General features: G+C 41.1%; 1 protein-coding gene across 2 annotated transcripts in view; it reads right to left on the bottom strand.

The window, feature by feature from the left end:
• Positions 1 to 5,607: 5,607 nt before the first annotated feature.
• The window catches only part of LOC132815343 (protein ITPRID1-like), a 143,914-nt gene continuing 123,765 nt past the window's right edge, over positions 5,608 to 25,756 (bottom strand). For both annotated transcript variants that reach the window (XM_060824207.1, XM_060824208.1), the window contains 5 exons: positions 24,459 to 24,586; positions 18,643 to 18,754; positions 11,489 to 11,812; positions 6,889 to 6,968; positions 5,608 to 5,778 (listed from right to left, as the gene is read on the bottom strand). In XM_060824207.1, coding sequence (XP_060680190.1) covers position 5,778; positions 6,889 to 6,968; positions 11,489 to 11,812; positions 18,643 to 18,754; positions 24,459 to 24,586 — 645 coding nt within the window. In that variant the 3' untranslated portion in view covers positions 5,608 to 5,777. The remainder of the gene's footprint in view (positions 5,779 to 6,888; positions 6,969 to 11,488; positions 11,813 to 18,642; positions 18,755 to 24,458; positions 24,587 to 25,756) is intronic.

Here is a 25,756-nt window from a genome sequence, read left to right as displayed (position 1 = left end):
TTAGTCTCGGTGAGTGGGCAAAGAAGTGGCAGATGGAATAAAATGAGGGAAGGGGTGAGGTTATGCACTTTGGAAAGCAGAAAAGAGACATAGACTATTTTCTAAAGGGGGAAAGGCTTTGGAAATCTTAAGCACAAAGGGACTTGGAAGTCCTAGTTCAGGATTCTTTTAAGGTTAACATGTAGGTTCAGATGGCAGTTAGGAAGGCAAATGCAATGTTAGCATTCACTTCAAGAAGCTAGAATACAAGAGTAGAGATGTACTACTGAAGCTGTAAGAAACTCTGGTCTGACCACATTTGGTATATTGTGAGCAGTTTTAGTTTCTAACTGAGGATGTGCTGTCCTTGGAGGGGGTCCAGAGGAGGTTTACAAGAATAATCCTGGGGAAGGGCTTGCCATATGAGGAGCAGATGAGGATTCTGGGCCTGTACTTAATGGAGTTTAGAAGAAGATGGGGTATTTGATTGAAACTTACAGAATACTGATAGCCTGCATGGAGTGGACTTGGAGAATATGTTTCTATTAGTTGGAGAGACAACATCCTCAGAGTGAAGGAACTGAAATGAAGAGGATGGTTTATCTGTGGAATTCATTGCTGCAGAAGGTTTTGGGGGTCAAGCCAATGAGTGTATTTAAAATGTAGAGAGGGAGGCTCTCAATTAGTAAGGGGATCAAAGGTTACAGGCAACAGGCAGGAGAATGGGATTGAGAAACATATCAGTCATCATCGAGTGGTGGATCAGACTCAATGTGCCAAATGGCCTAATTCTGCTCCTATCTCTTATGGTCAAGTGTGTACAATTTGGTCTACTTATCAAAAGAAGAATACACTTGTCTCAGAAAGGATGTGACAAAGGTTCAGTGAATTGAATCTTGGGATGAGAAGATTGTTCTATGAGGAGAGAATGCAAGGGGCTTATATTTTCTGGATTTTAGAACAATGAAATGAGATCTAACTGAAGTTAATATACAAGGATGCTAACAGTTCAGAAAAGCTAGTGAAGAAAACAAAGGGAGATTCTATGTTTGTAATGATCAGGGAAGACATTGAGGGGTCAAGGACAGTCTCTATTAGATTAGAGTTAAGATGCAAGAGAAATATGATTAGATAACTGGAGCATTCTATAGGCATCAGATACTGAGAGAATCAAGAGCAAATTTGCAGGAATATCACAGATATACACAAGAACTATACAATGATACAGATATTGACCAAACTTCATTTGGCCAAGTAATCATTACAACGTTAAAATAAAGGATAAGAAAGGTTGAATTTTCAAATGTGCTTAGGGGAACCACCTTGGCCAAAGTGTTCTTGTTCTAACTACAAAAGAGGCATTGCTGATTCTGATGCTGAATAGTGAGGTGGTTGAAGTGTTTGTGATCAAACACTTGAATAAGAATGATCATTGTATCATAAGGAATTAGACTTGTACAGGGGAAGAACAATGAACAATCATAGGTAGGGCTTCTAAACTATTAGAGAGCTAATGTAAATGGGGCAAGGGAGGATACAGTTAGGATAAAATGGAAATATAGACTGACAGGAAAAAAAGAACTGTAACTGTCCAATGGGTAATCTCTAAGAAGGAGATGATTCAGGTACAGGCTAGAGACAAGGGGGATGGAAAGAAGATCAAAAGGTGGGGCCGGGGGGGGGGTGGTAGAGAGAATATGAAGAACAATGAAAGAGAGCACATAACGTATATTAAGTGAATTGTTCAAGCATGAACCATGCCAAATAGAATGGATTGAACCTTCACCGAACTTAGCCGAGTGTAAATTTTGTTGAGCTTCTTGGAAGAGTTCTCTCCACAAGACTGAATGAGTTTTCTCACAGTATCTTAACAAACTAGCCTCATAGCCAAGGTATGGGACCACTATGGTACACTTGCCTTCCTATTTTCCACTGTAGGCCAGAGTCCTCATCACTGCTGGAACATCCCGGGATCCCTGGTTGTGGTCTCATACTTAAAAGGCCTTGTACACCAGGTCAAGTCCTGGCAGCCTGAAGCTACCCAGCATCGTTCGTATTGCTTGCCCCAAATATGGCTGGCAAGGGGAAATTAGCACTGCACTTTTCAAACAGGGACCTGGTAGCCTTGGTGGGTGGGATGGTGCAAGGAGGGCTGTCATCTTACCTCAGGACTGCCAAAGAAGTTCACAACACCAAATACTGACAACCTGGTCCAAGGTGGTTTCCTGGGTCAGGTGGTGCCCACAGTCCAGGCAGATGCTCAGCAATGCAGAAAAATGGCAAATGACCTTCTCTACTCTGTCAGGGTTAGTGCCACCATCTTTTTTTTTGTTCTGCTTACCTTCTGAAAGGAGCTCGGTCATGAATGGCAGCAGCTGGGGCCCCAGAGCAGGAACTTGGCTGTTGTCCTTGAGACAGTTATTGTGCCAGGGCAGAACTCTGGCAATCAGTGGCATAGCAGATCGAAGGAGTCTGGAACGGCACCACAGCAGGACTCTGATGATCCATGTGAGGCAGCTGGTGAGCGGGATGACAGTCAGTGTCAAGATGGCAGTGCAGAGATGCAGGATCGAGAGAGCGAGCCCAGCATGGGAGACAGATTGAGCCCTCATGGCAAAAACCCAATGAGAACAACTGCAGGCCCATGGTTAAATCAGGACTGTAATTTGGAACTTCTAAATTTATTTCTTATTTACTATTTTGAACTGACAAGAACTGTAATGCTGAACATTTAACTTGTTTCTTTACTTTTTCACTTTGTACCTAAGATTTTGTACTACTTACCTGGCAACTAAGGTGGCACTGTGAATGGTGACATTGTACTTTTCACTGTACTCCTGTATCCCTGTACTTGTGTACACATGAAATAAAGCCTCATTTTAATCTGAACCAGCACAGACAACTGCGCCAGATACTTTTATATCACTAAATCCATCCCCATTGCCTTATTCCTGGGGAAAATAGCCCACAATAGGATATTAAAAACCATGATGGGACACCCAACATCAAGGAGAGTAATACTGGCCCCAGCTAATGAGAAGAGAAACTGCTCATGAGGTGATGTCAAAGCATCCACACCCTGACAGCCAAGTAAGAAGCATTGTCTGTTGATGTGTTACTCTTCCATTACCACCACTGTGAATATACTCTTGACATATGAAAACATCTATCCCTTGTTCCTGATGCTTTGTCCCTCTTGTCTCCTGATGGTACAAGTGCTTCCGCTTGGTCTCAGCAGCCCAGAGGGTATAACTGCAATAAAATATCTCCTCCACGTTTGAGGAAGACATCATGAACCCTCAAAGGAGCATCAGCAAGGCTGCCTCTTGTACCCCCCACCAGCTCAGATATCTCAATGGATATGTTAACTAGATCTGAAGTGGAGATGCAGTTGGTGAGGATATTGCTGCTGCGTCTCCGCAAGTGGCTGAGGAAGAAACACTCCAGGTCACCGGCTCATGTAGAACTGCTGAAGACCTAGCCCCTGCTCAACCTCAGGCAGGAGAGGATCCACATGCTGCCGGCCATTCAGGGCTTCAGAGAAATGTATGTGCAGATACAAAAGCAATAAACAGGTTTGTAATAGGCACACAAAGGTTGCAGAACAGCAACCCCAAATGCTTCCCCTGTCATGCACTGTCTGCCTGTCTCCATCAGCAGGTTGGCAGCTGTCATGGAGAGTCACATCCAATACTCTGAATGGCTACTGGATCAATGCATGGAAACTGAACATTATCACTCCAGCCATTGGTGCTCAACATTGACAGCAAAGTTACAGGGTGTGGGGCAAGGTAACTTGACCTCACTCCAGTTGTCCCTTCCTTACAAGGAGACAGGATGGTACCAGTAGGAAATCAGTTGAAGGGCAAACCACATACAGGACCAATGGAGATTTTCTCTCAGGACACTCTAGGAATGTGTCTATGCTTTCCAGTTCCACCCTACCAGCCACTCTCACCTTGTGGGAATTCAGATTAAAGCAGATGTACAAATCTCTGGGCAGGACACATTCAGCATTTCCAAACACCTCGTAGGCCATCTCATGTGATGTTTCCAACTTTCTTACCAATGCCTATGTCATCCGTTGCTTGGAAAGAGTCGCTTCAGTAGGTTGGATGGGTGACAAATGGAAAATAAGATTAGCAAAGAGATAATATGAGAATAGAATGGTAGTTAACATAAAAGGGAACCCAAAGACCTTCTACCTTCATCTGAAATGTAAAAAGATAGTAAGATGTAGGATAGGGCGTTTTTGAATCAAAAAGAGTGGTATATGTTTAGAGGCACATGACAAAGTTAAAATACTTTGCATTGGTTTTTACTAAAGAAGAAGATACACCCTTACAAACATAAGTAGACATGGAGATGGTAGAGGTAATATACTGAAAATTCAGGAGTAGAATAAAGGAAAAATTGGTATGTTTAGCAGAAATGCATTGTCTGGTCCAGATGGCTTGCAAAAGGAGGTCAAATTGGACGTAATATAAGGTCTTGCTATATTTTCTTCCTTAGAAACGAGGAGGTGCCAGAGGATTGGAGAGTAGCAAGTGCAACACTAATACTTGAGAAAAGCTTCAGTTACAAGAAACTGTGGACGAGACAGATTAATATTAACAATGGAGAAGGCTTTACAAACAACAATCAAAGGATGAATTATCAAGAAGTCGTAGAGGTTTGAGTTAATTAAGGGGAGACAGCACAGATATGGAAAACCAGATTATGTTTGACTAACGTAGTTAAATGTATTGGCAAAGAAACAGAAAAGGTTGAAGGAGCAAATAACAATGGATATTGTTTGAATGGATTTTAGGAAAACTTTGAAAAAGTATCACATTAAAGGCAGGGATTAATAAGCTTTAAGATTGTGGAATAGGACAGCCAGTCTCAACTTGGATAAAAGTTTGGCTTAAGGACAGATACCAGCAAGATACCCGCAACACTATTCTTCAAGTTAAGCCACTATATCATTTTACTGAGGAATGTAATTACAGCATGACACGTTTTCATAGAAAGTTTACAGGGTGACCCCCCCCGTATCTGCGGAATCGTTTCCCGTGGTTTCAGTTACCCACAGTTTATCACAGCCCAAACATATTATAGGGAGCATTCCTGAACCAGGGACCAGGAGGCTGTCGGGAAGGTACATTCCCATTTAAATGAATGGGTTCGTTCCTATCCACAGTTTCGGACTTCCGCAGTGGGTCTTGGAACGTATCCCCCACGGGTACGGTGGGGGTAGCTACTGTGTATTGCAACTGGACATATGAATCGTTAAGAGAAATTTAAATATAGAAGTTTCAATGAGGACCGAACCACACTGACATGTCTTACCCCTGCTCTTTTAGCTCAATTTCTATTACTGAGTGCTTTTTGTTTTAAATACCACATGGAAGATCAAAGTACCTAACACAAATTGTTGACACATTTTGATCTAAATCAGTACTCACTCTTTTTCTGCAGAGTGTATAAAGCTGGTAAACATGAGATGGATAGAGTGTAGATCCTGCCATTATAGAGTATTCAAGTTTCATTTATTTTGGTTCAATCACTTTACACAGTTTGGCTGAATGTTAGTTATTAATGTTCAGCACAATTACTTGAGTAACAGGTGGTAATATTAAAACCAAAATGATAGAGAGTTCACTGAAGTTTACAAACATAAGGAAAAATGCAGTCAATCAGGAAGTGTAGCCACACTAATCAGACTCCTTTGTCCCTTGTGAGATCTTCTGCAGATTTCTCGTCTTGTAATAACAAATTTGATCACGTAACAGAAGGTGCCTAGCTTTGTGCATGAATCTGCAATGAAGGAAGACATTAGTATTTTAGATTTACTTTAGAATTTCAAATAAAATAAATAAACATCTGTGAATTTCCAAATTCAGGCTAGAAAGTGAAATCATTTATTATTTTAGTATAATTAAGTGGAAGTGAATGACTATTGCTATTCACTATGATAACATGCCAGTAAGAATAAAATAAAATGCAATGTTAGCAAGAATTATCAAAATCTTAAACTGGTATCTGCAGATTAGATGAGGCAGCTGGTAAACTGGTTTCCTGAAAGCTCTTCTTCCTGTATATTGGATATGACTAATAGCCCTTTCTGCAATCAATGGTGCAGATCCAAAATTCTCCAATCAGTGAGATCAAGTAAATAGCAGCAGATTGATCTTAACAGCTTCCAGGGATGATTTGGTTGACTATTTTTCTGACAACATTTTTATATCATTGAATAAGGAATTAATAAGACTGGACAAGTTTTCCTTTTACTTATTAATCCATTTTAGGATATTGCTACCAATTAATACTTGATTAGATTAGATTAGATTACTTACAGTGTGGAAACAGGCCCTTCGGCCCAACAAGTCCACACCGATCCGCCGAAAAGCAACTCACCCAGACCCCTACATTTACCCCTTACCTAACACTACAGGCAATTTAGCATGGCCAATTCACCTGACCCGCACATCTTTGGACTGTGGGAGGAAACCAGAGCACCCGGAGGAAACCCACGCAGACACGGGGAGAACGTGCAAACTCCACACAGTCAGTCGCCTGAGTCGGGAATTGAACCCGGGTCTCAGGCGCTGTGAGGCAGCAGTGCTAACCACTGTACCACCGTGCCGCCCAAAGATTTATGTAACAAAACCTGTCCACAACAGGTACAGTAAATTCATAGAATCCCCACAGTGCATAAGCGGGCCCACCCCATAACCCTGCATTTCCCATGGCTAATCCATTTAACCTGGACATCCTTCAACTGGAACAAACCCACACAGGCAACATGCGAACACCACAGTCGCCCAAGAGTGGAATGGAACCTGCATCCCTGGTGCAGTGCTAACCACTGAGTCACCATGCCACAACTTAACTTGCTTGTAGTTACCAGAATAACTTACAACATACCATGTGGATGTTCTTGAGTGTTTATTACTTTTAGTTGTTTCAGGACTTGGCGATCGGAGGTGGTTAAATGATTGTTTAATCTGGAATAGAGATTTTAATATAATTGAATTGTTATAAATGTTTTGCCTTTTATTATAAGGCCTTGCATTTCCTCTAATTAATTGTTGGCAACTGTCCTCACAAGAAATATAACTATCAACTCCATCCCTCTCTTTGGCAACTGTCTAAGTCTAAATCAGACTCCTCACAGCTCTGGTATCATATTTGGCCTGAGGATCATTATCTGTTTTGATCTCTACAACATCAGGCAACATTTCCCATCTCAACTTTTCACCTGCTGAAATCTTCATTCCTAACTTTGTTACCAATAGACTTGATTATGTGGAGACACTTTGGCCAGCCTTCCATATCCTACTTTCTATAAACTCGAGGTCATTCACAGCTCTACTCCCTGTGTTGTATTTCACATGAAGTCCTGTTCACTCATCACCCATTTGTTTGCTGAAGTACAAACTGACTCCCCGTCAAATAGCAACTCAATTTGAAAATTCTTATCCTGGTTTTCAAATTCCTCCATGGATTTGCAGTCTCTCACCATATCACCCCATTTCTATAAATGTCTTTCAGCCTAGTAATCCTCCAAGCTTTGTGGTGTTATGTAGATCTGCTCTCATAAGCATTCAGAGTTTAGTAGCTCCATGATTGATGGCTGTGTATTTAGCTGGTAAAGCCCTAAGCTCTGAAATTCTCTCCCTACATCTGCCTCTCTACCTCATTTTCTTCCTTTAAACATTATAAAACATTTCTGTCTTGGATCAAGCTTTTGGTTACTTGAACTGGCATGTCTCTATGTGTCACTGTGTTACATTTAGTTTTGTAATGTAGTTGTAGGAGACATTAGAACACCATATTATGTTAAAAATACTAAACAATTTGCATTGCCCTGCAATGCTGTAAGTTGCTTTGTTCAGTACAATACTATATAATGCTGTCCGATGTTGTCACACTTTGTAACTGTACAGTGTGTTGCATCATTTCATATATCTGACTGAAAATTGTTACTTTATTACTGTTTCTTTTGTTACCCCATAACATAATCTTCAATTTCTATAAATAATCTTTTTCCATATAATGTAAAACTGTATTACTGTACTGCTGCATCATCCCAGTATGATACTGACTGGTGTTACTATTTATTATTGTATGATTCAACAAAAAATGACTGGAAACAATTACATGAAGAGTCAGATTAATAGGAAGTAGAAACAAAGTGTTGGAGAAACTCAGCAGGTCAAACAGCATCTGAGGAGAAAGGAAGAGAGTTAAAGTTTTGAGGGCTGAAGATGCCATCTGTTCCACTTGCTCCTCCACCGCCTGTCCCCACCCCCACTGCCCCTCCAGTTCTCTGTCATTAGTTCCTGATAATTTCATATCTCTCTTCACAAATGCAACCAGACCTGCTGAGTTGCTCCAGCTTACTGTTTTTAATTCAGATATCCAGCATCCACCGTATTTAGCTTTTATCAAAGCAATGGGAGGTGTTCAATGAGGGGAAGGGCTTCAGAACAAATATCTACATTTACACAGCACTGTGCACAATGACTGGACTTTCTAAAAGGACTCTACGGCTAATTACACATTTTTGAAGTGTAGTTATTGTTAGGAACTTACTCCCTAACGGTCATCGCTAATATACTGCATCTTTCAAACCTGTATTCACTATCATCTGGAAGGACAGGGCCAGCAGGTGTGAGAGAACACCACGATTTGTAAGTTTCCCTCCAAGTCACATGCGCTCCTGCACTATTGGGTCAACATTTTGCAACTCCCTTCCAAATAGTGTGCCCACACATACAGACTGCAGCAGTTCAAAACAGTGACTCACCACCATTGTCTCAGAGGTAATTAGGAATAGACAATAAATAATTGTTCAGCCAATGACGCCACGTATCATGAACAAATAAAAATCCCAGCTAATTTGCACACAGCAAGATTCTGCAAACAACAATGTGATAACAACGTAATCTGTTTTTGTGATGTGGACAAGGGGTAAATATTGGCCACAAGGGGTCACTCCCTGCTCTTTTTTAAAATTGTGAAAAGGGATCCGTTGTATCCAACTGTGAGGCAGAGGGCTAAGGCCTCAGTTCAATGTCTCATGAAAACATTTGACAGTGTAAAACACCTCAACACAGTACTGGTGCATCTGTGTGTAAGCCTGAATTAACAATGGTGATAGCTAGACAATATGTTGAAGGTGTTAGCCCCCTGTGTTCTCTGTCTATGACCTGATGTTTAGATTGATTCTAATCCAAAAAGTGAGATAACAGAGTTTTACATAACTTCATGCAGTTTTTGAGCTCAGAGTTCTACATGAATGTATGCAGTTTTTGAGCAAAGTGAAATTTAACCCTGCAAGTACAAATTCACCCCACAAAATATGTGTGTGCATGTGGGTCTTTGTTTGTGTGTGTCTGCCTGGGGTGGGGGTTGTGAGTGTGAGAAAGTGTGTGTGTGTGTGTGTGTGTGTGTGTGTAGTGAGTGCAGAGTGTCTGTGAGGGGGTGCATGTGTGAGTGTGGGAGTGTGTATGTCTATAAGGGTGTGTGTGGGTGTCTGTGTGCGCGTCTGTGTGTACCTGTGTCCGTGTGTATGTGAGAGAGTGTATGTGTAGTGCAATGGTGATCACCTGTAATGTGACATGAACTCAAGATCCCGGTTGAGGCCCTCCCTATGGGTACTGAACATAGTTTTTAAAAAAATTACTATGTAGTTGAGGTGCCATGTTCTACAGAGCTACTGAGTAAGACCTGAAAAGTGGACTTTGATTGGAGGGGTCTTCTTGGTAGAAAAATATCTTATAGCGCAAAATGCTGGGGTCATGTTAGATTTGGGAATTGTAAGTTGGGCTATTGCAGGGTGCCATGTTCCCCATCTCCTGAGTGTCAGAACTCACCTGGAGTTGCAGCCACTGCTATCTGAAGTGGGTCTAAGCTGGGAACAGATGTGGCCAAGTATTAAGATCAGCAGGTTAGAAGGCCTTGTCAAATTCTCTAAGACATTGGTCCAAATGTATTCATGACAATAATATCCCCCATCCTTTACCCCTCATCTACCCATCCATCCAACCCACCTCCAATGCCTCTCCGTACTCACTTGCACAGTGTCCACAGCTTACGACCACTGTAATGTCACATTAAACTCTGTTTAGTTTGTAAGAATCATGAGCATTTCAATTATCAATTCCATTTCCATTTAAAAAATATGGTCCTCAAATGATCTCATAAATTTATCAAATATTAAAATCTCAAAATCCCAGTTTGAAAGAAGTACTGCTTAATTGTTCTTAACTTAGTCAGAATAAATAAATCACCATGCAAAAGCTCCTTTGAATCAACTGCTTGTAAAATTGATAAACAATTGTATTAACGACTGCTGTTAAGCTGAGTCAATTAAACCAGTTTAGAACTCAGCCAAACATTCATAACAAGACTCCATTCCACAGTGGTATTAAAAAAAAACTGATAGAATTCGATACAATGGAGTCCTGGAAGATAACGGAACAGATGGATATCTTCTTGTTCAGTTTTATTTTACTAAAAGGACTCAACAGATGGACTTTCAATTATGTAAAAATAAAAGCATAAAGTCCAGATGCCACATTAGATTCTCAATACAGTTGAATGCATAAGGGCTTTTTAAACTACTGAAGAAAGCTCTCAATAAGATCTGAACACTTACATAATTCTGGTCCATCTAATGATCAAAGTATATTTTAAGGACAGAAGCCTATCACAAATTGCCATATTAACAATGTAATTGCAGCATCATCCAGCATCTAATCATGATTCTTGAAGTTGGCAAAGCCTTTGGACTTGCTTGTTAAAGGTTTCCTGACTCTGCAACAGGCATTTTCCAAACTGATCTGATGTGTTTCATACAGGATTGAGGAACCTACATACGTTGGTGGGGATCTCAAACTTGGGAAATTTCAAAATTAAATGAGGTATTTAAAAGACTGCAATTTCCATCGATGCCTAGTCACTGTGCATCGAATTTCCAAAATGGTGGCTTGCAGGAATTGAGCTGGGAAATTTCAATTTACTGACATCCAATAGGCTTCCCTGATGGTTTGGGGAGAGGGTGAGGATAGAAAACTGAATTTCCGGTTGGGCATGTGACAATAAACCTCCTTATTTAATTTTCCAATTTTGGGTGGTACTGCAGAGAGAAATCCAAACTCTGAACACCAAGTGAAAATCAATATATATTTTTGAAAAGTGCTGTCAAATAAACAGACACCATTGCACTGCAGTGAAAGTAAGTTTCTCCCTTCTACAGTTATAACAGACAAGAGCACAGAATGACATTCTCTGAAAGGAAATAGATGTTTGAACCTGAGATGGATTGGTTTGTAAAATGGCCTGAATGCTAACTGACAGCATACATAGCTGAGAAGTAAACCATTCTTAGACATGGAAAAATGTGCAACTTTTACATTGTGTGATGGGAGTGGAAATGTCGCACGTTGTACGGAAGCTTTAATTGCCATGTTTTGCTTTGCAAACTATAAATTAATTAAAAAATGTTGTGGTTCCTTACACTTTTCAGAATGCTTCTAAAATCCATCATTTCAGACTGATGAGTTTGTTTTTCCACTTTTAAGTCTGCATCTTTGTCAGCTTCAAGGTTGGGTTCAATATCTGTTTTAGTTGATACTGAATCAGTTGGGTTAAGTGCTGAAACCAAATGCACTGGGAGAATTATTCCGGCATTGCAGTCAGGCTCTTGTGAACTGGTTGGTAGTGTCGGTATTGCATAGCTGGATGAGGACAAGGGCCAAGTCTCTGATGTTGTACTCCCTGTTTGCCTCAGTACCTCTGCATATGAACAGAAGGCGGATTGCTCCTCCACCAAGCTCTGCAACTGTTGAGAGATAGACCCGAAGGTTAGCTCAACTTTATCACAAAATTCATGTCCACATTTTCTCCAATGGTCAAATTCAGAAATAAGTATGATTGGGTTGGACGTGAAGCAAGTTCACTCAACATTTACAAATTTGAAAACAGTTAGAGGTATAGGAAAAATAAACGAACACACCAAAAGTTAAGTTTTACACACAGGGTTAATTTGGAGATACTGAATAGAGAGGAGTTGACCAACTAGTACCTTTTACCAAGAAACTGCTAATTCATTAGATGAACTAAACTTACACTCAAAATGTTGCACACTTTCCAATAATACCAGCTTACCAGACAACAGCAGGACTGTAGACTATGAGTCAGGATGGGGTGAACACGGTCCATGGATCAAGTGGATGGCGGGACAGGGTGGGGGGGAAGTGTTAAATGTACGGGATAGGAGATAATGAGTACAATCTAAGTTTCGTTGAAGGGCAGATGTGGAAGGTGCTGGTGAACACTTTTGGTGGGGATAGGGATATGTAGGTTGGGAAAGGGCAAGCACTGATCTTGATTTGGTGGAGAGGTGTGATGTGAGTCTTGACATTGTGGGGGAGGGAGAGTTGAACACAAAAAGGCACAGCAACTGACCATTGCTATGGGTGCTGGTTTACCTTAACATTTCAAATAATGGCCAAATCTTCCAGACCCCAGATAACCGTAGCCGGTCCATACACTGGATGGCGCAGAAAGCCTAATGCAGCCGACATCACAAAAATTCCCTAGCAAGTTGAAACTCCCAGTGACAGGAGCCCTCCACAAATACTACATTGAGTCAGAAACCTTAGGTCCCAACTCACTTACCACAATAATAGGCCAGGGTAACTAACAGGAATTAAAACCTGCTCTAATTTTTGCTTGATGGCAATGGAAGAGTGAGATTTATATGCCAGACCATGAGGTTACATGCTGTGATTGAATACAGGCTCTGCTGCTGTCGATGGCCCACAGTATCTCATAGCTGCCCGGTTTAGATCTATTTTGAATCTATCTGACCTGACTGTATACCACTGAGCCACAAAGTGGTGTTGTACTGTCCTGCAGCTGGGGGACATGCACAGGGATGTGATGATGGCACCTGGGTTTTTGACCGCAGGATATGATTTGAATACGACTTTGAACATGAGTTCTGATTTTGTTGATGATTCTGTGAGCTTGGCTATGAAGGCCGATGCTTGACCAGTCTGTGGGGCAACTCTCCCAATTTTGGTAGAAACCCTCAGATTTGGGGAAGCAGGAATTTGCAGGGTTAACATAGCAGGGTGTGTCGCTAACTTCCAGTGTCTACATAAATGCCAGGTCATCCACCTGATTTTATTCCCAGCACAGTTCCTCGTGGGACCTTACTTTTATCCTGGAGTAGAGTGGTGCTGGAAAAGCACAGCAGTTCAGGCAGCATCCGAGGAGCAGCAAAAGCCCTTCATCAGGAACACAGGCAGAGTGCCTGCGGGTGGAGAGATAAATGAGTGGAGGGTGGGGGTGGGGAGAATGTAGCATAGAGTACAATAGGTGAATGGGGGTGGGGATGAAGGTGATAGGTCAGGGGGGAGGGTGGGGGAAGATAGCAAAGAGTACAATGGGTTGATGGGGGTGGGATGAAGGTGATAGGTCAGAGAGGAGGGTGGAGTGGATAGGTGGAAAAGAAGATAGGCAGGTAGGACAGGTCATGGGGATGGTGCTGTGCTGGAAGTTTGGAACTGGGGTGAGGTGGGGGAAGGAGAAATGAGGAAACTGGTGAAGTCCACATTTATGCCCTGGGGTTGAAGTGTTCCGAGGTGGAAGATGAGGCATTCTTCCTCATTGGATGATGAGGGAGTGGTGGTGAAGGAGGCCCAGGACCTCCATGTCCTCAGCTGAATGGGAGGGGGAGTTGAAATATTGGGCCACAGGGTGGTATGGTTGATTGGTGCCGATGTCCCAGAGATGTTCCCTAAAGCGCTCTGCGAGGAGGTGTCCAGTCTCCCCAATATAGCAGAGACTTCTTCGGGAGCAATGGATGCAATAAATGGTATTGGTGGATATGCAGGTAAAACTTTGATGGATGTGGAAGGCTCCTTTTGGGCCCTGGATGGAGGTGAGGGAGGAGGTGTGGGTGCAGGTTTTGCAATTCCTGTGGTGACAGGGGAAGGTGCCAGGACGGGAGGGTGGGTTGTAGGGGGGGCATGGATCTGACCAGGTAGTCACGGAGGGAGTGGTCTTTGCGGAAGGTGGTAAGGGGTTGGGGAAGGAAATATATCCCTGGTAGTGGTCCATTTGGAGGTGGCTGAAATGTTGGTGGATGATTTGGTTTATGCGAAGGTTGGTAGGGTGGAAGGCGCCAGGCGGGCGGGGGGGTTCTGTCTTTGTTACGGTTGGAGGGGTGGGGTCTGAGGGCAGAGGTGCGGGATGTGGACAAGATGCATTGGAGGATGTCTTTAACCACTTGGGAAAGGAAATTGCGGTCTCTGAAGAAGGAGGCCATTTGGTGTGTTCTGTGGTGGAACTGGTCCTCCTGGGAGCAGATACAGTGGTGGCGGAGGAATTGGGAATAAGGAATGGCATTTTTGCAGGAGGTAGGTTGGGAAAAGGTGTAATCCAGGTAGCTGTGGGAGTCGGTGTGTTTGTAAAAAATGACAGTGTCAAGTCGGTCGTCATTAATGGAGATGAAGAGGTCCAGGAAGGGGAGAGAGGTGTCAGAGATTGTCCAGGTAAATTTAAGGTCAGGGTGGAATGTGTTGGTGAAGTTGATGAATTGCTCAACCTCCTCGCGGGAGCACGAGGTGGCATCAATGCAGTCATCAATGTAGTGGAGGAAGAGGTGGGGAGTGGTGCCAGTGTAATTATGGAAGATGGACTGTTCTACATAGCCAACAAAGTGACAGGCATAGCTGGGGCCCATACAGGTGCCCATGGCTACCCTTTTGGTCTGGAAGAAGTGGGAGGATTCAAAGGAGAAATTGTTAAGGGTGAGGACTGATTCGGCCAAATGAGTGAGAGTGTCGGTGGAAGGGTACTGTTGGGGATGTCGGAAGAGGAAGAAATGGAGGACTTGGAGGCCCTGGTCATGGTGGATGGAGGTGTAGAGGGATTGGATATCCATGGTGAAGTTGATGCATTGGGGGCTGGAGAAATGGAAGTCTTGGAGGAGGTGGAGGGCATGGGTGGTGTCTCGAACGTATGTGGGGACTTCCTGTACTGGGGGATAGGACAGTGTTCAGGTAGGTAGAGATGAGTTCGGTGGGGCAGGAGCATGCTGAGACAATGGTCGGGATGGTCAGGCTTGTGGAGTTTGGGAAAGAGGTAGAACTGGGCAGTGTGGGGTTCCCGGACTATGAGGTTGGAAGCTATGGGTAGGAGATCTCCTGAGGTGATGAGGTTCTGTATGATCTGGGAGGTAATGGTTTGGTGATGGGGGTGGGGTCATGGTCAAGGGGGAGGTAGGAGGAGGTGTCCTTGAGTTGGCATCTGGCTTCAGTGGTGTAGAGGTCAGCATGCCAGACTGCCACTGCACTCCCTTTATCTGCTGGCTTGATGGTGATGTTGGGATTGGAGCAGATGGAGTGGAGGGCGGCGAGTTTTGAGGATGAGAGGTTGGAGTGGGGGGGGGGGGGGGTAGACAGGTTGAGGCAGTTAATGTGTCGGTGGCAGTTGGAAATGAAGAGGTTGAGGGTAGGTAATAGGCAAGCACGAGGTGTCCAGGTGGATGGAGTGTGTTGGAGGTGAGTGAAGGGGTCCTCGGAAGGTGGGCGGGAGTCCTGATTGTAAAAGTAAGCACGGAGATGGAGGCAGCGGAAGAAGTGTTTGACGTCACGGCGTGTATTAAATTCATTGATGTGTGGACAGAGGGAGATAAAGGTGAGTCCTTTGCTGAGGACTGATCATTCATCCTCAGTGAGGGGGAGGTTTGGAGGGATGGTGAACACTCAGTAGGGCTTTCATCCTGACCAGTTAACCATTACTGTATGTACTTCTGTCTGCCTTGAAGTCAACCAACTATCCGTTTTGTTATTTGTCTCTGACTCTGAATTTGAGGCTGATTGATTCATTTAGATGTCTGCTGATTCTGTTTCAAATACATTTAGAGTAATTCTAATTTCATTCTTTGATGTCTTGTTTAACTGACCTGCCTCCTTGGCAAATTCTGAACCAAAGTAATTTGTGAACTTCTCTGACATTTTGCTGTAACTCTCTGCAATTTCATTTTGCACATACTATAAGAAACAGAAGCTGGCGCAGACCATTCAGTCTTTTGATCCTGTTCCACCATTCAATAAGATCATGGCTGAACTGATCACGGTCTCAACTCACTTTACTGTGTGTTCTCCATAACACTCAATTCCTTTATACATCAAAACTTCCCGAATGCAGCCTAGAATATATTCAAATGATTCAGGCTCCACCGCTCTCTGGGCTATATGTTTCCAAAGATAACAATCAAATAAATTTCTATTGATCGCTATCTTAAATAGGAGATGCTGATTCTGAAACTGTGCCCCTTGATTTCTAGATTTTCTCAGTACAGGAAACATTCCTTGCTGTACCTATCCAATTCGATAATATAAATTGGCCACAATTGAGGCCCAGCAGTAGTCCCTGTCACACCCCATAAATTATGGATTTGTCACCTGCAAGCTTTGAAATTTCACCTTGTCTACCCAGGTCTGGCACACTGTATCAAGGTGAACAGACCCTAATGCAATGCTTCCACACACATCATTGCAGGACTAAAACCTGGCCCAACTGATCCAGAAGTGGGAAGGGAGATTATCACTGCACTACATGAGCTCTTATGGTCCCACACTGCTGGCAGGTTTGCAAAACGTATGTAATGATTAAAACAGAGATCAGACTGGCAACTATTGGCCAATTAGCCTAATATCATTGGTGAGGAACAGTTGAGAGCCAATCATCATGGAATGCTACAGCACAGATGGATGCCATTTGGCCTTTGTTATTCATGCTGGTCGAAGACAAGTTGATTGCCACGTTGGAGGAACATAGATTGATAAATGTCAATAAATGTGCAATTTTAGAGGTAAATCATATTTGATTTATGGGCTTCAAAAGACATTTGATGAAAATATCAGATAAAAGACTTGGTAGCCCATGGAATTTGCAGGACAGTGACAATATTAATACACTGTGGTTCAGTGGTTAGCACTGCTGCCTCACAGCACCAAGGACCTGGTTCAATTCCAGCTTTTGGTGACTGTGCAGAGTTTCCACATTCTCCCAGTGTCTGCGTGCATTTCTTCTGGGTGTTCCAGTTTTCTCCCACAATCCAAATATATGAAGGTTAGGTGAATTGGCTATGTTAAATTGCCCATTGCATTCAGGCATGAGTAGGTTCGGTTCATTAGTCAGGGGTAAATGTAGAGTAATAGGGTAGGGGAAAGGTTCTGGGTGAGTTACTCTTCGGAGGTTTGGTGTGGCTTGTTGGGTCAAATGACCTGTGTCCACACTGTAGGGATTCTATGAAATTCTATTCTAAGAACTGGCTGAGAGATAGAAAGCAGAAAAGCAATGTATGGAAATCTAGAACCAAGGGCAGTGTGTGTCTCACGTACATGTGATAACCTGGTTGACAGATTGATTAAAAGAATCTTTGGGTTATCACAGCATAGTGATGATATCCCTGCACCTGAGCCAGAAGGCTTAGGTTCAAGTCCTATCTACTTCAGAAGTTGCATCATAATATATCTGAACAGGTTGCTTAAAAAATGCACTTTTCTACCATTCCCAGATCCAAGGTGTACTGAAAGAATGTGAGATTTGTAATCTCAACCCTCACTTCCCTCAGCAACTTAGGATGTATCATTCATATTGAGTGATTTTTTTACTGTGTACCACTATCTATTTTTATCCCATCTAATTTCTCTAAATGATCTTTCGGTACTATGCTGTTGGTATCACCTTCTTCAATGCTGGAGACAGATGCAACGTTATCATTTGAAACCTCACATCCTCTGCCTCCACAGGAAAATCTAGTTTTTGGTTCATAATCGGTTCATCCTTTCTTTAACTATCATCTAAGTATAAAATCCTCATGTAATCGTTTTTATGCAAAACTTTAATCCATTTTCAATCTCCTTCTGTCTGTCTTTTCCATTTCCTTTTCCATTCACTGCATTAGTTTGTTTCTGTACTGTTTCACAAAGCTGGCATTTATCATAAATCACAGAACACTGGGTTATAGCCCAATATGGCATTTATTGTCTGCTTCCTTTTCCTGTTTCATTTAAATTTTTATATCTTCTGTCATCCAGTGAAATTCAGCCACACTTGCCCATCCTTCCCCCTTCCCCACTCATAGGAATTTATCTAGGAGATGCCTGAAATATTGCTTCTTCGGAGCTTCCAATTTCTCATTTAGTGTTTTACCTTATACAGTTTGATTCTAATCAACCTATCCCTGAACATTTCACTGAAACCAGTTCTCCTTCAGTTGAGTCATTTTCAATTGTTCCTTATTTTGTTCCAATACAACTCTAAATTTGGCGATTCCAATTAATGCTGAAATGTATTTTTATAGAACAATTCAAAAAACAGTTAATCCAAACACTGAAATTTCCTTTGATGATCTTCACTTAATTGGAACAGAATGGGTTTTAAAAATTATCATTAAAATTAAGCTAACTGCTTTGATTTAATTCACTCTCATTTTCTATTTTCTATCTTCTGGAAATTGGACTGATTGCAAAGCAACTCATTTTCAATGAACCAAGTCAGAGATTGTTCAAAGGTGTTACCAAATACATGCCCTATAGAGTTGATAAGTTTTGTAATTGAATGAAATTCTTTTCTAAGTATACAAACCATCCTCATCCCATCTCCAAGTTGCCGAGCCCGGTCACCCAGCTGTATCTCCATCTCTGTAATTTCTTGACGTACTGCTCGACGTAATGCCTGCAGTCGTTTCACATCCTCTCTGTCAGAACACAAACATGAAATATATAAACACAACAGCAGTAATATAGAGGATAGTTTCATTCCTTAGAAAAACAAAGCATCTTCAAGTTGTGGATGATATTGACAAGGCTGTAGTTATTTCCCTTCTGTAGTGTGTTGGCTACAGAATAGAATTTCTGACCATTTCATACAGTTGGATCATTTCAGATGATTTTGAAGCATCCACATAATCAAATATAATTCAAATGGTTGGCCTGGCAAATTTACTTTACCAAAGGATATTGTGAATCAGTTGTGTTTTAGTAACAGACAGATTTTGGCAGATTACATCTTAATATTTTCCTGTTTGAAGACTCAAATTCTCAGAGTTATTAAATCTATTTGAAACTTGCTATGGTTAGGTTTGATCTAACAGTATCTCGATTACTAATTGAGTACATTACCTCATTAGTCAATGTATATATGTGATGGGTTATAAAATATGCATGTCTCCATCACGCGTAAGTTTACTTGTGAAGTGGCAAACTCTTCAAATCAGAATTTCACCTCCTCGAGGCAGGAAAAGGTCATGGAAATAAAAGCAGGGGTTTTGGATGCAAACTCTAAAATGTAATGCCGTTCCATGCCTATGCTATTTTTGTGTAACGTTTTGTGGTTCACGATAGCCATGAGTGTGAATCCCACCCACCACTGTGAGGACTACAGGATAGTTGAATTTCCTTCCCCAGGCCAGATTCATTTGCTGGTATGGGTTTTGGAAACACAAAGATCAGTCAGGTTTGAGAATTGATGAGCAGAGGGGGATTCTGGAACATTCTTGTAAGTAAATCTTAAATGTTTTAACATCTGCAAATGTTGCTATTGGCTGTACAAAAGTCTGAAACATTCTTATAAGTAAATCTTAAATGTTTTAACACATTCAAATATTACTATTAGCTGTTGTATTGTAATGTAAATGTGGTTTAATGCAATAATTTATTATAAGTCTCTGTTATGCAAAGGTAAATTGACAAATTCTGTAGTGATTGTAATGAGGTCAGTGAGCTGGATCTCATTCAGTATGAGTTCCCTGATTGGGTATGTTAATCTGGTCTGATTGGGGAGACCTGGCTGACATAAAAGGGTACATGTCAGGAATATTGAGCCTCTGTATGCCTAACCCAGTAAGGAGCAGAGTCATAGATTCAAAGAGATGAACAGCACAGAAACAGACCCTTTAGTCCAACTTGTTTGAGCCGAACAGACATTCCAATCTGGCCTAGTCCCATTTGCCAGCAGTTGGCCCATAAGCCCCTAAACCCTTCCTATATATACACCCTTTTAAATCTTGTAATTTTACCTGCTTCCAGCACTTTCTTTGGCAGCTCATCCCATACATGCATCACATGCATGAAAAAGTTTCCCCTTAGGTCCTATTGAAATCTTTCCCCTCTCACCTTAAACCTATGCCCTCTAGTTTTGGATTCCCCTCGCATTTGAAAAGACCATGGCTATTCACCCTATCCATGCCCCTCATGGTTCCACAAACCTCTACAAGGTTACCCTTCAATCTCTGACGCTCCAGGGAAGCCCCAGTCTGTTCAGCCTTTCCCTATCGGGGAGCAGTGCTATTGTCAAAGGCTATGCATTTGTAAATAAAGAGTGATTGGTGATGGGATGCCAGTCTTGGAAGACTCATTTCAAATGTTTTCACCACCATTGTTTTAGTGTTGACATTCATTACAGTACTTTTCCCAAATGAAAATATGCAAAAACATTCAAAGCTATGAGGATGTGTCCTGGGAAATTCTCTTGACTTGTTTTGGACTGAGACTTAAATGCTGAAAAATGTGATGCTGGAAAAGCGCAGCAGGTCAGGCAGCATCCAAGGAGCAGGAGAATCGACGTTTCGGGCATTAGCCCTTCTTCAGGAACACAGTTTTCAGCTCTGATCTCCAGCATCTGCAGTCTTCACTTTCTCCCACTGAGATTTAAATGTCCAGATATATTTTATTTTGGCAAAAAAAAATTGCCCAGTTGTTTTAAGTACATTAACACGAAGAACTAAATATTTGCTCCACCTGCAACGTAAAGGAAAATTTCATCTGCTTTTCAGTTTCAATGGACTCCACTGTTTGCATGTCCCAGAGATTGTCTGATAGTTGGGCATATGAAGTTTCAATGATTTTCAAGAAGTCCATAACCATCTATCTCAGAAGGGGACGTGTTCCTAATTTGATGGACTAGTTTCCAAGATTATTAGTAGTTCAAGGGCTTATCTAACTTTGACATGGTGAGTAGCTAAGTGTTTTTAATAACAGATTGACCACTTGATTTACACCTTCTTGAATGAGTTCTATAAATATGAGTTACTGTCTTTCCCAATGAACTGTCTTTTAAGGTAGCCATTAGTGTTTGTTTGAATTTTTTTTTGTTTTGTGTCCATTTCAAATACATCCTGAGGGTTGCCGTAGTGGATAATGAGCAAGTGGTTCTGGAGGATATGTATGAGAATGGATGGAGTGGTCCGGGAGCCTGGGAGATATGAGGGTGCCTGCAGTAAGTGAGTGAGCATGGGAGAATTGAGCCTTAGGTGAGCACAGGCTGTATGAGGGTGGCATGTGGAATGTGAGTAAGAATAGGTAGAGCGTGGATGACATGGGAGATATATGGGGTCATGGAGGTGAGTGGGAATGAGGGAGATGAGGGTGAAGAGGCATCAAATCTATGGTGTAGAGCTGAATCAATATCCTATTGAGTCAAAGTGAGCCTTCCAAGCAGCTAAAAACAACACAATGCAATAATTTAGTGTTGCCTTTGGACTCCAAAATCCATTTCTGCATACTTTCATCTCCAGGAGATAAAAAAACATAATAACATGGACTGAGGAGATGGACTTCCATTTCAAAACTTGGGAATTGATGCAACCTGCATTTTCCAAGCCCAACTTGAAAATTCAGACTTTTGTCTCTGAGCCAAAATGTAAATTTAGCATAGTGCAATGAACAGAAGGTTTCTGGGGGAGAAATTAATTCAGCTATGCTTGAACATAAATATAATTTGCACAAGTGCTTATAATTAGAAAGAAATTGTCCTGTATTATCTAATGAATTTGCAGGGAGATTGCATGGATAATGTTGCATTCAGACAGTAGCCCAGAAGCTCAAGGGGCAAGCTGTGAACAAAGTCTTTCCTCGAGATACATTTATTCAGCCCATGACCAACTTGAAAAAGGACAAGTATAAGTGTGGCACATTTGTGGGGGACAGGTGCCTTTTCCCAAAGCTTTCTACCTCAGGATGTCCCTCATCTCATGTTTATGAATGGATAAAACTAACTGATAGATATTAATTGTTATGATAACAAGCAATGCAATTCTCATTGCTGGTTTTACTAACTAGAGGATTGAAATCTGTCATTCAAGGCTGAACTGAAAGATTTGTTAACTCTGAGAAAGTCAAAGGATCATCAGGGAAGTGGAAAAGATCAGCAATGATCTTATTTAATAGCAGACAATGTTTCACACAAGTTCGCCCGGTTTGGGAAACTTAAATCGGAGGCAAATTTCAATTTTAATAGATGGCTCAATTATTCTTGAGTAAACGTTGGAAGACAAAAACCTGAAAGTTAAAGATCTGTTAACCTATCATCTGTGGAGAAGGAAGTACTGAAGACTTTGTTCATCTGAAGACACAGGGGCAAAAGGAAGAGCATCTTATGGTTAGTAAGCAATGTTACACTTTGTTCCTGCAACTTTGTGGAGTAACGAAAGATTCGTTCAATTAATGACAAATTAATTGCAAAAGTTAAAAATTAGGTATTGGGAAAGGAAAGAAAATGCCATCGTAAATGAAAATGAAGTGTCTGGAGTCCAATTACAAGTGTATTGTTGTGTGATTTGTTACCACGAACAAATAAATTGGAAGAGAGAGAATTCCTTATGGTACTAAAATATTTCCTGATACCAAGTTTGTTCAGGAGACAAATGTCAGTGAAAACTAGCATTGGAAGAGGTCTGAGAATGGATAGCTCATAGATAAGGCAGAAAATAATACAGCCAGACAGATCAGAACGGCTCCAAAAGTAGTCTGCACTCTGTGATGACTTAGCTGTTCTCAGTTGGAGTTGGGTTTAAGGATTCCATAGTGGATTTCAGAAGCCCAGAAGAAAAGGATTTATCTTTCTGATCACCATCCAATAATGGCTGCTGCAAGCTCATGTGAGATCACATTGCACAGTGGGAACAGCTATAGGCTCAGCAGTACTTTAGTCTTGCTCACATGGTTTGCCATGCCCCATGATTGAAGAATGGCAAGTTGGTTAGGAAATATTTAGGCAGCTGTACTTCAGCAAGGAGTTAACACCTTCAAAAAATAAGCAGTGATGAATTGAGAATGATAAACAAAAAAAAGGAGGGATTTATGCCAATTAAGCAGATGGCTCAATGATCGGCAGATGCATTTCAATGCTTGCTATGTGGTAACATTCTCAGTAAGATTTACCAACTCTGCTTACATTTTCCTGGATATTTGATCATGTGGCATTTGATCACATGATGTTTTATCTTGTGACAGTTCATGTGAGGCTTAATCACATCACATTTGATCACATTACATTCATCCACTGTTTGCAAAAGTTATTTTACGTAGTGTCACCAAACCCCAAATATTATCTCTTGTTTATAGTTATATGAATAACTATTTATAAAACAAAGATAGAAAAGACACAAAATAAAGATGTATGAATAATAAATATTTCAATTAAATATGATTTCTGTCATGTTTTTGCAGTACTGAATGGAATAAGCTCCTTGGGAATTTTTCCAAAGAAGAGTAAGAGAATTATTCCAAGCAACATCTGTGGTCATGAGAAGTACAATAAAAATGCAAGTCTTTCTTTTCTAAAGTTACCTCTTTGGTCATATATCATGATCATGTCCTTTTGTAGGTCAATGCCAAATTTGGTTAAAAAAATTGCAATAAAACACTTAAGGATACCTTCTGTTATGTTAAATGTCCTTTAAAATTATAAGTGTTGTTATTCCATAACATAATTATTATTCAGAGCCTGATGTGATGAAAGCACATATTGGGAATTTTCACACTAATAAATATATTCCATATGTCTGTTTTTCACTTCTAGGAACTAACAAAATAACCCTGGAGTATTAAGGTCAGCTGGAAGTTACTTGAGCATGGTTTTCAGTTGATGATATAATTTCAACAAAGAACTATTTTGATTGTCACCATCCTTTTGTGAGAAATCTATTTGGTAAATTAGGCTGCCACTTGTTTGTAAGTACCCAACGAAATGACATTAATCATATTTTTTTTAGATTAGATTACTAACAGTGTGGAAACAGGCCCTTCGGCCCAACAAGTCCACACCGACCCGTAATACACCCAGACCTATTCTCCTACATTTACCCCTTCATTACGGGCAATTTAGCATGGCCAATTCACTTAACCTGCACATTTTTGGATTGTGGGAGGAAACCGGAGCACCCGGAGGAAACCCACGCAGACACGGGGAGGATGTGCAAACTCCACATAGAGAGTCACCTGAGGCGGGAATTGAACCTGGGTCTCTGGCGCTGTGAAGCAGCAGTGCTAACCACTGTGCCACTGTGCCGCCCACCATTTAGTTGCTTCATTATCATATTTGTACACTGTTCCTACCTCTCCCAAAACACAAGCTTTGACAAGTGACTTCAATATACCAAATTCACATCAAACTAAACCAACCTCTCGTTGTCTGTTAGAATATTGTAGACTGAAGCCTGCTGTTCAATGATGTCCTGCTCCAGTTCCACCAACCTGTTCCGAAAACCCTGTAGAGATTTCCTCATCGTCTCAATTTCCCATATAGCATTCTAAAAATGTAAAGGAAGAAATGATCTGAGAAGCTCAACATTTCTGTAACTGTAGTTTATGGTTATGAAATGGTGATTGACTTTTTCGTAACTGGATCAAATAAATTCAAATATCTGTATTATTTACAGCTGCAAGTTTTCTCATAATCTTCTCAAGATGTTAGAAAGTTTCTTTTGCCTTTTAAAGCACTTGCAGGTCTCACCAAACTTGTACTAACTCACACAAAGTTTAAATTTCTGAAGTCAATGGTTTTTGAATACAGTGCTGCTATCCATTTCTAACAACCATTCTTATAAGGAGTATCTCATACTTCAGCATTGCAAGTACACAGTTCCTTATATTAGGGATAAAAATCTGGTATTTTGAGGTCAACGCACCAATTTATGGGCAGTTGTAATATCCATCCATTAAAACTCTAAGAGGTGTGTTTTGGACCCACTGACTTCAGCAATAAAATCTCAATTTGCAGCCATTGCACAGTGCAAAGCATGGTGATTCAGTTGGTGCTAACAGTGAACAGATTCAGCAAAACAGTCAGTTGTAGAAACTTTGACTGCAATGGAAACAGAAATGAAATAGAACATGTTTCTCTGACAAGATGTGAACAACTAGAATTTGTGTTTTTCCTTTTTAATTGATTAGAGGCAGGTTTAGTACTTCAGAGCTGTGTTACAACTTAAAATCATGCATCAACCTAACAAACGAGGAACAACTGCAAAACAAAAGCTTACACAATCTCATAACAAAACACAACTGATAAAACTGACATGGATTGAGTTTACATGATTTTATACTTTCCATGATCAGTTCATTTTCAGGTGTGAAGTTAGTGTGGGTTGTTACCCTCAGTGATTTGTCCCAACTCAAATAACTTGCAGTAAGAAGTTTTTGTGAATTTAAAAATAAAGGTGATTATTTATTCCCATTAACTTGTCCCAGAAGCTTTGCTACATGTGACATCTCATGCACAAAAATTAGATACAGATGAGAAAAGAAACAACCCAGCTGCATTTTGTAAAGATTCAATGATTTCAGTCTTTTGCAATGACATGCTAGCAATTCCTCAGAAGAAGTAATACTTTAACGAATGTGATGGTCTTGAAAAAGCGAAGAATTTTCAGTAAGCTATAAGGAATTTTTTAGTTGAATTGCTTAGAACTTAGCACTTA

This window comes from Hemiscyllium ocellatum, chromosome 4 (genome assembly GCF_020745735.1).
Source record: "Hemiscyllium ocellatum isolate sHemOce1 chromosome 4, sHemOce1.pat.X.cur, whole genome shotgun sequence".
Classification (NCBI taxonomy): domain Eukaryota; kingdom Metazoa; phylum Chordata; class Chondrichthyes; order Orectolobiformes; family Hemiscylliidae; genus Hemiscyllium; species Hemiscyllium ocellatum.
The sequence above is the reverse complement of the archived record's forward strand: the minus strand, read 5'-3'. Positions and strand labels throughout refer to the sequence as shown.